At 34.4% G+C, this 14,125-nt stretch overlaps 1 protein-coding gene across 3 annotated transcripts in view; it reads left to right on the top strand.

Moving 5' to 3' along the window:
* Positions 1 to 14,125, top strand: part of CACNA2D1 (calcium voltage-gated channel auxiliary subunit alpha2delta 1) — a 383,720-nt gene that overhangs the window by 289,972 nt on the left and 79,623 nt on the right. For all 3 annotated transcript variants that reach the window (XR_003527084.1, XM_027639551.1, XM_027639552.1), the window contains exon 11: positions 10,485 to 10,643. Coding sequence is in view for 2 of the 3 variants with exons in the window: in XM_027639551.1 (XP_027495352.1) it covers positions 10,485 to 10,643 (159 nt within the window). In the remaining variant the exon portion in view is untranslated. The remainder of the gene's footprint in view (positions 1 to 10,484; positions 10,644 to 14,125) is intronic.

The following is a 14,125-nucleotide window of genomic DNA, read 5'->3' as shown; positions in this document are numbered from 1 at the left end:
AACAACACCTGGCATGAGCGTCTGTGATTTCCAGAATAAATTCTAGCTCTCTAGTATATGAGTAGCATTTAAAAAGAGTAATTTAGTAGTATATAAAAAATAGTATTTAAAATGCATAGGTTAGGGGTATATAAAATTATTTGACAGCTCTATCTCATGGTTCCACTGGGTAATAAATCCGTTGGCTATTTCCAGTTTCTTGATTTTCAGCAAAGCACAAATCTTACTAAAGAGGCCTCTACTTTGTCAGATGTATCATTGATCCAGGGAGGTTTTATAGCATGTCAGATGCTGAACCAAAAAGGCATTGCTGAGTTAGCTTTCAAACTAGAAGGCTGTTATTAGGGGCACTGTGACAATATAATTAAAAATTTGTGATGGGCAAATGGTCTTATTCCGTACCAGTTCAGAAGGAGCTGGGCTGGGCTGGGTTTAGTGGTTCTTCTGGGGAAAGATGTCTCACCATGTTAGTGGAAAAAAGAAGAAAATGCAGGCTGTCCATAAGTTTTGAGATAGGGTGCAGGCTCTTTGTTCTGTGATCCCCCTTTTAAAAATATATTTTCTAAAAAAGTCGTCTATTTGTTAGGTAATAACTATGTGAGACAGTGTCTTAGTTTGGAGTGAAACTAAAGGATCTCCTAAATCCAGTGAAACATGAATGAAGTACTCATTGACTTCTCAAGTCTCATCCTTTCAAGACTCACACTTTTCCCTCTTTTCTCTTGCTTCCCTGCCTAAGAGCATCATCTCACACATCAGCACTGTGCTGCTGCAGCATCCTTACTGCTCTGGAACCCCAGGTACAACCAGGCACAGTGCTCTCTGTTCTACAAGGGTGACAGGCAAGCTGTGGGAACACACAGGTGACACTGTAGCCTGCTGTATCCCTCTGCTATGTGACCGGACGCTGAAATGTGTGTTTGACTTGTATTTTGGTGCGCTGACTAGACATTCATCTTCATTTCGATACCCTGAGTAGCAACTTTGCATATCCAGTGAAATTATAGATAATTGTTTAACCTCTTAACTTCACCTATGATGGCCAGCGAGGAGACATGAGGAATGCCAGGGAAGTTCAGTTTGGACATTAGGAAAAGGTTCCTCACTGAGAGGGTGGTCTGGCACTAGAACTGGCACCCTTGGAAGGAGTCATTACTCCAAGTCTGTCAGAGTTTAAGGTGTGTCTGAACAATGCTCTTAGTCATGTGGTTTAGTTTTAGGTAGTTCTGCATGGAGCAGGGAGTTGGACTTGGTGATCCTTATGGCTCCCTTCCGACTTCATACATTCATCTTTTTGGCAAGAGTGATTCATGTTTTAAACAACTTGAATTTGACTGAATGAAGATTTCCCCAGTCAGGTGAGAATAAAAAAAAAGTCTTCAAAATAATTTTCTAGGGAGTGTCTTCTTGTTACAGCTCTCTCCCACAGCATACCTGGGGAGCAGTGCCTTGCAGGGCAGGCTACAGGGCTGCAGCACCACAGCAGTGCAGTGGTTCAGATCAACCAGCTTTCCCTGGGAGATACTGAAGTTAACAGGACTGAATTTTTCAGTAGAAGTCAGAAGCACATGATTTTAAGTAAATAATACATACTAATTTAGCCACAGCAGCATAAAAAGACCATAAATTTCATCTTGCTAAGCAAATTCATCTTTCAACCTGCACTGACGGTCTGTGTTGTAACTGAGATTGGCAGTGCAGCATCTACTTTATGGTCTGAACATTAATCCTATGCTAGTTAGTGGGAGCTTTGCATTGATTTATGTGCAGATAATTATATGGGTTAGAAAGGTTAACAAAACTAACTGAGAGCAAACTTTGGTCTAGTATTTGGTCTTTTCCCTAGTATTTATCTCATATCGTGCTGCAATATTTTTTCAACAGATATTTTGTGATCCAACAGTTTTATTGTTGTTGAGTTCTGCTAACTCTGGTCTCTAATACACAGGTATACATTTCACAGTGAAATGAGAAACTTATGAAATTTCAGGAAATGTCAGTTGTATAAATTGGCATATAATCCTAATTTTTATTTCATTATATATATTTGAGATTTCCCAAATCTTCGTTCACGAAGCCTAGCCATGATGATATATTTGAGATACAAGTAAAGAAATACAGGTGTGCTCTTCTGAGTACTAGAATAAATTTATTATATTTTCTTTAAAATGGATATATAGGATTCTACTGTATACCTGAAGAGTCTCTGTATATAACTCATAGGATAGGAAAAAACAGTAATTCTATAGCAAGATATGAATGGTGAACTTTAACATCACATATTATTTTCTGGTATGTCAAATTACAAATCTTTATTGCTTGAACTGCCTCAGATTTTCTGTGTACTGAGATTTACATGGGAATAAAACTTTGCAAATTGCTTGCATACTAGTCTCTAAATGGGTTCTGATAAATATTTATGCTATCTGCTCGCTCGCTGCTGAAATACAGATTCTAACTGGCCTTATTCAAGATTCACTTATTCTTGGGATTAACCCTAAAATCCTATTACCAAGCCTGAAGCAGCAGGGAAAAAAAAAAAAGGGAAAGAAAACGACAAAGCAGGGTTTAGCTACAAAATGAAAGCCTGGTGAAATCAGATCTATTTCACTATTGCTCATTTAATGTGTATAGATACAACTGGGTCACCCAGCTGATTTAGCCATGAGGTAGGAGTAGCATAGCAACAAACCTCAGTAGATTGAAAGTCAGCAGCAGTAGTATCGGATTAGGTCTTCAGCAAGCAGACTATGTTTTCTTCAATTTTCAGTATTCCTGGAATGATGTTACTGATTTATTCAGCTATTGGGATCTTGGTATTACAAATGTGCAAGTTTTGTTTCTAGAGTAAGTTTAAATATAGAAATTACTGCTTTGTTCGAGTTTATATGACTTTCTATAAATGATAAATATTAATGAATGTTTAAAAATACACAATTTACATGCAGTTAAAAGCAGGTTCTCCTTTCATGTCAGAAGTTTTGGAAAGGTAGTTTTTTAGGTGGTTTTTGGTTTTGGGTGGGTTTTTTTTTGTTTTGTTTTGGGTTTTTTTGTTTGTTTGTTTTTTGTTGGTTTTTTGTTTGTTTTTGTTTTTGGTTTTTTTTTGTTTAATTTAGCAGTGCAATTTCAGGGGATTCTTATTAAACACGACATGTTGAATCAGTAGATGTTAGTAAACTAACTGGGAGAAGAGAAAGCAGCAGGCGAGAATGGTTGGGAAAATCTGGATATTTGCAAAGACCTAGTGTTACATACTTGGTATATATGCTATCACTTCTACAGATTTCGGAGGCACAGAAAGATATTTAGAAAGGAGGTTGGTTTACTGCTTTTCCATTATTAGTACTGTTTGTAAAGCTGTTGGAAATTGATATGCTTGTTTGGATAATGTGGATCCTTTGCATGGAAAAAGTAAATTTTCATTCTGGAGCTGGGGCTTCTTGTGTTCAAGATGTGGAAATTTTTATTTAAGAAGGAAGTTTTGATTTTAATATTTCTGTTTCTTCACTTATTTGGAACACAAGTATATTTTATTGGTCTAATTGAAATGAGACATTTATGACAGTCACAGAAAACACCGACGTCCTCTACCAAAAGTGTAAAATTCCCTATTTCAAGGTATTTTTAAGACCAGTTCAACTTTTTTGTTTTAGTGCCACCTAGTGACTAAAACTTGAAAAAGTTTTTTAAAGTTTTAATAATTTATTGGTGTTTATGTTTTTGCATTTTCCAGTAACTAGATGATTTGCAAAACACTTTGTGTTTTTCAAACTGAATCTCAGAACTAGTGCTTTCCTCGATTTCCTGAGGATTTACATAAATTTATTGCTATGCTTTTTGATTTGAGAACTGTGGCTTTTCTCAGTGGATTAATGCTTCGTCCAGAAAGCATCTGATAAATATTGACTGAAGCTTTCTTTCTTGATCATGTCAAACAATTTAGCAAATATCTATACATAAACATATTTATATAGGTATGTGTATATATAGTTACACATGTGTATGAAGACATCAGATACAGCAGGAAAAAAATTGTTGACTGTCAGAAACAGTAATAAACACTTTCTGACAAATGTAAATTAATGCTCTCAGCTATTACTCTTTATTCCTTGTAATATTTCTTCTTTTGCTGCTGTTTTCAAAGCCTACTTGTTTTGCTAGCATTACATAAATGTGAATTCTAAGACAGTGCGATGAAGGGGATGCTTTAGGTTTCCTTTCATAAAAGAAGGAGAATCAGTTGAAATGTTTTACTTGTATTTAAATAACCTTCTACACTTGCAAAAAGAATGATTGACATGGGATTTTGGATTTATATCCCTGATATATCTCTAAGGAGATGGAGATCTATTTAGATTTATAGAGAGGAATAAATGGATATAGAGAAGAGAATTTGAAATTTTCATCAATTCATACACTGCCTGTTAAATGAGGGATTTTTGTCTCTCGTGCTGTAGTCTTCAGAATGAATGTCATTAGCTGTTTATACATTTTGAAGAAGTTCAAGTGATAAACTGTTTATGAGAATTCATGCTTTAAAAATTGTGTCCTCTTTGACTGTGTGGTTTAAATGGCTTATAGCAAAATAACTAATGTCAAGTTAAAAGGCAAATTTGAGGACATGGAATTGCTTGCACAAAGAAAAAAAGCATGTTCTAGTAGTGGGGGATTGAGATTAAAGCTTGTGGCCAAGTCTTTGCCTTGGATTTATTTGTTTTATTCCCTGTTGCTTCACTTTTCTCATCAATAAAATGAGAAAAGTTCTGTGGTATTTCTCAAGGAGTCCAAGATACTCGGTAATGTTTGAAAATGTCTGTGATGCTAAAGTGTGGATGGCCCCAGGAGTTATATACTAGGTGTTACTTCCTAAAGCAAAAACCCACAATATATTATGCGTGTTGAGTTTTTTTCTCATCTGTTTTGTTTGCTGTTTTTTTCCCAGGCTTTGTGATAACTTTGATCTTTCTGCTTAACCATCTCAATTTTTTTTCAGTCTCTGTATATCCAACTTCTTAATACTGATACTTTCTTACTTCATTTCAGATGTTTTCTGTAGGGTTTTTTTCCACCCCCTTCTTTTACCTTATACTGTCCTCTTAATGAAAACATCTGTCTGAAGGGTCTTGTTATTCATTTTTTGATCTGCATATCCACAGAGTGCTTAGAGTGAGATGAGATGTAGGAAAAAACATTTCTGTTTCAATTCCCTTGAATCAGAAGTTTTGCAAGTTGATCCTTCTCTCAATCAGAAGATGAAGTCCTTGTAAGACTGTCAGATTCAGTCTGTTTCTGACCTTCTCCAGAATGACAAAGTTCAAGCAGCATGTTGAGTTCATTATTTCAGCTTTCAAGTTATTGAGTTGCCCCATATATGGCCTAAGATTGTACTGGTGGTTTGAGGTCAACTGGATGGAGTTCTCTCACACTTTTAATGCTCCAGCAACAGGCTTGGGTGTTCCTGCCCAAACCTGTGAAGAGGAGGTCTTAATTTCCTCAGAAATGAGGATAGTTCTGGGACATCCCAAAAGTGGAGACTGCAAAAGGATATAAATAAATGAGGTAGTGAGAAATAATCTAGTGAAAACTGCATTTAGAATCTTATAGTTTGCCAGTATAATTACTAGACAAATTTAATTATATTAATATTTCATGATACCTTAAAATAAAAAAAACTTAAAGTTATCCTATTTTCCATGATTTCCAACTGTTTACCTTCAAGCCCCTCTTATTCTAGCTTAAATAAAGAATAAGCTTTTTATATGATTGAAAAAGTAGGAGCTGTTACAAGTGTAACATACTGTATAGGATGGTTTTACATTTTAACAACTGAACAGTTTACCTTCAAATGTCATCTACTGTTTTGTAAGTGAATCATGGCATCATAAGCAAATTCCATTTATTTCCTTTTTACTGGTAGCACTTTTGTGACATATGCTTATATTTACTGCAGTAATTAGAGGGAAATGCCAACCTGATAAATACCCAACTGATGTATTTCATATAGATACACTGAGAGTATCTTGTTCAATAAAATAGGGATTGTAATTACCTTAATTTTACTCCTTTGTTAAAATTTGATTTTGTAAGAACATAGATTTTCTGAAGTGGCAACTGGTTTTTGAAATCTTACATGTTTTTTTCTGCAGTTAAATACAAAGTGATTGCGTATATTGTTAACTGGCTTTCAAGAAATCTTTTGAACTGAAATAAGAATTATTATGGTGCTTAGGAGTAAGGCAATGTGATGAGTAATCATTAAAGGCTCATTGCAGTTATTTTGGCTTTTGATATCTTAATATGTAAAAAATTGTAGTGCCACTATTGTTATTATATTTCGCATGAGCATAACTAAAAGCTGGCTCAGTTTGTCTGATTCAAAGTTTTGTACAGTCCTGGTTTTTGTCTCATATGAAAAGTCAGTTTTATGGGTGATCTGAAGGCTTTTACAATCAAAATCCTTCTATCATTTCAGTACTTTACTGGAGTTCAAATTAGTTAAATGTACCTCTGAATTTTGTTCCTCTCTTTGAAAATTTTCATCAGTCACATTTCAACTTTGCCTTCACCTCGAGAGCAAACAGGGAAATGTTCATTTTGGAGGATTGTTGTTCCAACTACTGATTCCTTCATCTAATCAAAAACTCTCCTCATCTGCTTTTCTGACTGGCATTAACATTGACTGATATCTTTGGAAACAGCTGGCTCATATATTTTCTTAATTAAATTCCAGCATTTGCAGACTTTGGTTGATGTAACTCTCCATCTTACAAATGTGTCAATTCTCTCCTTCATTTTACATCAGCATTTGTGAATCTATAGATGCAGATATTTTGACCTTGCCCCTTTGTTCTGTTTACAGAATGAGTGAGTGCAGTACAAGACAGTTTAATGTGTAATTGTCCTGCAGTACAGTTTACTTGTCAACTTCTTCCACAGTTTGAGCTGGTATTCCTGACAATTTCTAACATGTCATTTTTGTAGCCATAATTACAGATCCGCATGCTGGATACCTGACCTTCATAGAAATAATTATGCTGATATATTTGCAGGGCTGCTAGCAACCAATTTAGATTTGCAGTTTAATGTTAATGACTCTTCAGGGAGAAATTTTCTCTTGTCACTAAATTTTCACTTGAACGTCTAAACTGCTGTTTACTATAGCCCAAGAAAATGCATGCACTGGCCATAGGATTAAACTTATGGTTACTTTTATACATTAAATAATTCATATATAATGTCACTGATGGACGACAGCAGTGTTTTCACTTTAGTTTTTCAAATGAAATTGGCTTTTGTAGAGCAGAGCTGCCTATGAGGTAATCATTTTCTTCTGCTTTCCAAGTACAAGTTCTGTACTTTCAACCCAACTCAGAAATAGAATTCCTTTTGAGACCTTCTCTTTATAAAATTACTTTATGGCTGTAATTTTCCCATCATGACTGTAAACCTAGGTTGAGGCAAACTGAAATAATTCCACAGCACAATACTGTTTTCACTCCCACATGGTTTATGAATCCAATAACCATTGGGTGATTTACTGGTTACTTCTGGTAGAAACTATTATTGGAAGCACCATTGAGTATGTCAGTGTTTTTCATCAAACTCATTACAGTTGTGTGATCATCTTGTGGTTTTGCTTAAGCAACAAAACATACTGGTTTTATTGGTCCTACCAAAATATTCTTTTTTGAGAAATATTACATACATTAAAGAAATATTCAGGTTTAAATATATGTAGTCCAATTCCATGTCTTCATTTATTTTAAAGGTGAAGTGACACTGGGAGAAATGGAAAATATTTTTAATCTTCATTTTTTCATCGTGTTTTCATATTTATGTCACTGTAAAAAAAATTGATACATAATTGTATATTTGTGGTTGTGGTATTGTGAAAATAAAAGCCACAATAAATAGAATATTACGAAAATAAATAAACCACCTTTGTTATACCATTATATACAATTAACTCTTCCATAAAAAACTTGGAATAGAATATAACACTGCATTTTTCAAAATTAAAGCACTTATTTATGATTCTGTATGTTTTGGAAGCAGCCATCCCCTTGTGATACATTGGGAACTGCTTGTTGACAGAAAGGGGGACAGAAAAATTTGCATAAAGTCTTTTGAGAATAACTTGCTCCTACATATTTAATCACCTGGGGACCAGAACTATAAAACTGGGACAGAGTAATAACTGTTCTTATTAATTAGAAAGATAGATGAAGATTCTTATATGAGTATTGTCATAATATCTTTTACTTAGCAAGAATCAATATTATTTGCTAGCTAATACAGTCTTCAGGAATATAGCATCAGCTATATCGTAAAAAAAAATTGGTGTCTCACAAAAAGGCAATATTAATTCATGAGGAAAAATCATAAATAAGCACCCTATCAAAAAAATTGCAATATGAGAATGGCAAGGTATTAGATTAGTTATGAATTACTTAATGCTCAAAATTAAAATAGGTTTAGATTCTACATACATGCAGGAGGGGCTTCTGGTGCAATAAAAATATGACAAGATGAGGCAGACAAATTCATGCTTTAAATTCTTTAGTTCATGGGGCATTTTCACACATCCTCTTTGTGAGAATAAGATATTCCATATGGAACTGTAAGGAAGAATCCAGCAGAGCAAGGCTCTCATAATAGCACCTGGATTTGCTCAATTACACCCAAAATCTCCACAGTTGCACTTCTGTGCCTGTTTTCAAGAAGGATGTGGAACAAATTAGGCTAAACCTTCTGCTGAGGATGATGCCTATGTCGGTCATCTCTGCCATTAGCTGCACTATATTTGCAGTTATACATTTGTTTCTAGCAATTCCATAGCAGAAATCTCATTGATTAAAGTGTATATTTGAGAATAATACCCAGTAGTTCATATTTTGTTTGGTCCTAATAGCAGGGAACATCAGATTCCAGGACAGTGAAAAGTCTGCTTACCTCCTAAGCATCCTAATAACTTGAATTGAAATAGTAGGCATTATAAAAATTGGTTTGATATTATCAATCTTTCCATCCTTTTAAATTTTGTTCACTATAAGTGTCCTGCAGTCACAGTGCAAGTTGGTGTTTGCTGCTGACAGCAGCTGTCTCTCTACACTTTGTGCCTGGTACTTAGTGATTTATTTTAGACTGGTAAGTAGTCTGAGCATTTATTGAAATCTGTGAGCTTATTTACCTTTTATTCTATAGAGCACTATTGAACTATCTAGTAGTAGTGGGACTTAAACCAACGAGGCCTGATTTTTACATTATTTTAATGCTTTGCACAAGTTTGACAGCACAAAATTACATTTACATTTACATTCACTGAAGAACCATAATCTACTTTCAGAAGAAGTGTAAATTAGGAGGTCTGTATTTTAGTGCCTTTATTGAGATGGAGTTTACAGAGATCTTTGGACATCATCTTTACCAGTGAGGAAAAAAGCTCGCATAAGAAATCTTGACAGATGAAACAGTTTAAAAATTGGTCAAGACAGCAGTTTTAGTAATATTAGTTAAGAGTATCTTAGATAAAAGTCACTGTGCTGTAGTTAAAAGGAGATTTTCACTCAAATAGAGTTAAATACAACTTGTATGCAGTAATATGCACTTTCATCCAAAACTAGAGTTAAAATCATACATGGTACCGCTAAAAAGTGAGACCTATGTCTGCATCTCTCTCTCTCTCTGAAGATACATATAGTTATATGTATACATGAATGTATGTATATTTATACAGAGATGAATTTTCAGGTGATCATAAACTGATTTCTACTTGTGAAGATGACATCTTGCACTTAAAAACTTTCTGTGTATGTTTTTACATAATGTCAAAATCTCATATGAATGTTTTTACATAATGTCAAAAGCTCATATAAATTAATTAAAAGGGAGTAGTTTTTATGGATATGTGGGTAGGACAGCAGAAGCACGTGTGTTCTCATACACAAATTTGTATTGCTGTTAACAATATTCTTGTATCTGCAGCTATACTCTCACATGCTTCCTTTTTCCCCAAGAATGTATTTTGCTTTCCATAAGGTATATGTACTAATTGAGTATGATCTGTAGGTTTCATTGTAAATCACTAAACTATTTGGTGCAATATAGAAGTCACCTGATAACTCAACCAGTATTTTTCAGTGATTAAAAAGAGTAAAATATGTATTTTTCTATGTTTTTCATTTTGTCTGTGTGTCTGAGTTTTATTTCATGATATAAACTTGAAACAAAATTAGTGGGAATTTTTCCACTATAGTAGAGTTTTCTTGATTGCCACCGGGTGAAGCACCAAATACCTTTATTTTTAAATATATTTATTGCCCCATTTTGAAATCTCCAGATGCTGCTGGATGTTCTCAATAGTGGAAATGAAAATCCAAGTGTGATATTCTTTATCTCATGGATCCAAACAACATAAACCTTTAGCACTACAGTACACAGAAAAGAAAATAACTGTTTTAATACCATTTCTTTCTATTTTACAGTTTAATAATAATGCTCAGAACGTCAGTTGCTTTAATCATCTTGTCCAAGCTAATGTGAGGAACAAGAAGAAACTGAAAGAAGCTGTCTATAAAATTTCTGCTAAAGGAATTACAGATTACAAAAAAGGCTTTAGCTACGCTTTTGAACAGCTGCTAAATGTAAGTGTTTAAGTAATATCTCTCTTCTGTCAGGTGAAGCAGGAGAACTTGAATGTTCAGATGGCCACTGGGTGCTCCTTCATTGTGTAACTTAAGTGGTTGAAGTGCAAACCCTTATTTAGGAAGTAAATTTATCCCAGAAATGTTTTTTCCTTGCAGATTCCCTAGCAGGTTGCTAAGATTTGGGAATGAATTTGGTTTTCAATCTGTTGTACTGTTTTAGTTCATTCAGCTGGTTTTCCATTTAACATGTGATTCCCAGTTGGCACATACTTATGGTAGTGGTTAACTTGCAGTTAATTTTAGAATGGACAGCTCTGTGTTATAGTGCTATTATTTTACCACAGCACCTCCTAGCAATGTTTAGTTAACTTAAAATTTCACACTTATTAGAAGTCATAAATAGTTTACCATGGCTTGAGCAGAATAGAGCAGAGGAAATGAGTTAGTTAATAGAAGAATATTAGGCATTTGAGAGTATTCTAATTCCTTTCTCATGTATAAAAAAAAAAATTTCCTTAAAAATAAATGCATTGTTACTATGTTTTAAATACATTGTACTTTCTAATTTGCAACCAAGCACTACCTTTTTGAACAGCAATATTTCCCATCTACCACAGATGTTGGGAGTTAATCAGTAATTTTTAATGGTTTATGTGGTTGTTTTAAAAAATAATTCTACTTTTCACTTTTGTGAAAACTGCATATTAGATCTCCACCTTAGTGGAAGTAAAGCTGAATCAGTTTACAGCAGATAAGGATATGGCTTGACAAGTATGAAATGCATTCTTTTCCTTATGATTTTTTGTAATATATTTGTTTTTACTTTATTTTTTTCCCCCTAATCTGCCAGGTTCTGGACTTCAGGACACTTCCCTGACATTGTATATACAATTTAAGGCTAGAAATGGTTGAAAAATTTCTAGCCTTCTTAAATTTTGATGTAGGAATTTTCTCAGTTGACCACTATTCAGTTTAGCAGTGGGGTTTGGTGGAGAAATGAGTGGGTGCCCTCTGCTGATGGTTATTTTTAAAGTCTATTGGATATTTTTGGACCAGGCTGGATGACATTTTCCCGTTTTCTGCATCTGTTGACATCTCATGTAGAGGGAAAAGGAAGGCAAGGAATTTTTTTCAAATATATTCCTCATAACATTTATATTTCCTTAAAATTATGGATTACATAGAACACCAGATATATACTTTGAGTGCAGGCAACATTAAGACAAGCTGAACACAGGGGAAACCTCAAAGTGGACTTGTTTGTAGGACTCAAATATCATTTAAAACATAATGGGAGATCAGTGCCATAGTGGGACCAACTCTTTTGTAGCTGAAGGTGGAGGTGTGATTAGCCTCACATGATCTCTGCAAGACTGTAAATTATGACTGGATATTGTGGATTGCATGAGATTATAGATATACAGTCATCCTCTCCAAACACTGGCAAATCCATTTAGCAGAAAGAGTAAAGGGCTGGTGATTGATTTAGCACTAGACTCCTGTGACAAGACAATATAATATGATGATATAACACCAGTTTAAACAAATAATAAAAATTATGCTGTGAGATAGTTTCCAGTTGTATATTTATGAATTCAAATAGTCTAATTGCTTTAAGGTCCATAGAAATGCAGTGTTGCTCAAATTTTAATACTAATTTTGGGGGCACTCTTTCTGGATGACAATTATTTCAAACAATTTTCCAGAACACTGAAGCAACATTTCACTTGTGGCATGAAAAGATTGCTGTCTGATATGTTGCCAAATGGAAATAGACACTTGTGGTTTTTTTCAACATACTAATGCCAGTTTTTATCGATAATCTGGATTTTTATGTAGTATTTTCCCATTATTTATTGTTATATTAACTTGTTATTTCTTTGAAAAGCGTAATATCTCACCTTCAGCAGTTCCAGGAGGGTTTTTCCCAACATGCCATAATAGCTATGATTTGTCAAAGAAAAAATAGTGAAAAATGAATTTTTAAAGTGTCATGTCACAAGGTATAATTGTTACCTGCCATTTAATGAGTTAATTTTAAAGATGTGAAACTTTTATAAAACAGGAGTAATTTAGCCATAGTATAAAATGGATCATGTTTTGCTTGCTTGTTTGAAAGAATAAAAAAAGGCCTTTATCAAATAGAAGAGAGAGCTAAAAATTAATACATAGCTTAGTTCCAACTTGTATCCTCCTGTGGTTTAAGCTAAGAAATTGCTTTTTGTCCTGGGGAAGCTCCTGTATAGGCAACAAATTCCCTTTCATCTGTGGTCCGTTGGACTGCTGAGGCAAACTGTTCAGAAGAATATGAAGTTGCTGCATCAGCTTTTCATAATCACTTATTTTCACATCCTGAGCCAATATCTCCCCTGTTTTGTCCAAATGGAGGGGGGGATGAGGGAATAAGAGGTGTTGTAAAGGCATTTCCACCTTCCTTGATGCCTTTTGAAAGACTAACGTGTTAAATTCATTCATCCAAAAGCAAAGTTTTTGTTGTAGGAGAATCACAGAGTCATAGTCACAGAATGGCCTGGTTTGGTGGGCATGTCAGAGATCAGCTAGTTCCAACTCCCCTACTAAGGGCAGGGGCACTTCTCTCTAGGCCAGCTTGCTCAGAGCTCCACCCAAACTGGCTTTAAACACTTCATATGTAATATGAATATAATATCATATGATTTGAACTTACTCATGTTCAGATTTCCAATAATGTTTGGAGGCTAAAATCTTGAGGGTTTTTTCTATGACATGACTTTAGTGTCTACACAGTGTAGTGTAAGTAAATGCCCTTCTGTAAGTACTAGGAGATAAACCACTGTGTTCATCTCATACTGTATAAGCATATGCTGAGTAAACCACTAGAAAAGTCCTGATTTAACCAGTTAAAGCAAGGCCTAGCTCAAGTTCACATTGCCCATAGTAGTGCTTGTTTCAAAATCAGTAGGAAGGTTTCATAATATGAGCAAGTTTTGGTCCCCTTCCTTGATATCTCTCTTTTGTTTCCCTCTGACCTTATTTTGGCTTATATATTAAACCACTGTAAATGCATGTGAATTTATTTATGAAATATCCAACTCTGCTTTTATTACTTTTTTAATATTGAAAAGATTGCAGCCCAAAGCAGTATCTTGTAACTTATATTTCACAAGTGAAAAATGATCATAAATTATTTAATTCCAACTGAAACACAGTGTGCTGTTGAGGTTGGAGAGAATGTATTGATTTCAAGCAGATTTTATATGTTGTTACATGTAAGAAAATCTTTGGGCTTGTGGGTTTGTGTTTGTTTTTTTTTTTTTAATTAATAAATAAGTAATTATTCACAGAATATTGAAATCTGAAGAATAATTCTTACTCTGTTAATTATGGTTTTGTGCTTTAGTTTTCTTGGAGCATTGTAGAACTGTAGAATGCAATATTGAGAGTTACTGGGTGATATTTGAGGGCTGGTTTTGGTGTTTCAGTGTGACCAACCTGGTGAC

The sequence above is a fragment of the Corapipo altera genome, unplaced genomic scaffold (genome assembly GCF_003945725.1).
Source record: "Corapipo altera isolate COAL_440 unplaced genomic scaffold, ASM394572v1 1b, whole genome shotgun sequence".
Classification (NCBI taxonomy): domain Eukaryota; kingdom Metazoa; phylum Chordata; class Aves; order Passeriformes; family Pipridae; genus Corapipo; species Corapipo altera.
This window is presented reverse-complemented; position numbering and strand designations above follow the sequence as displayed.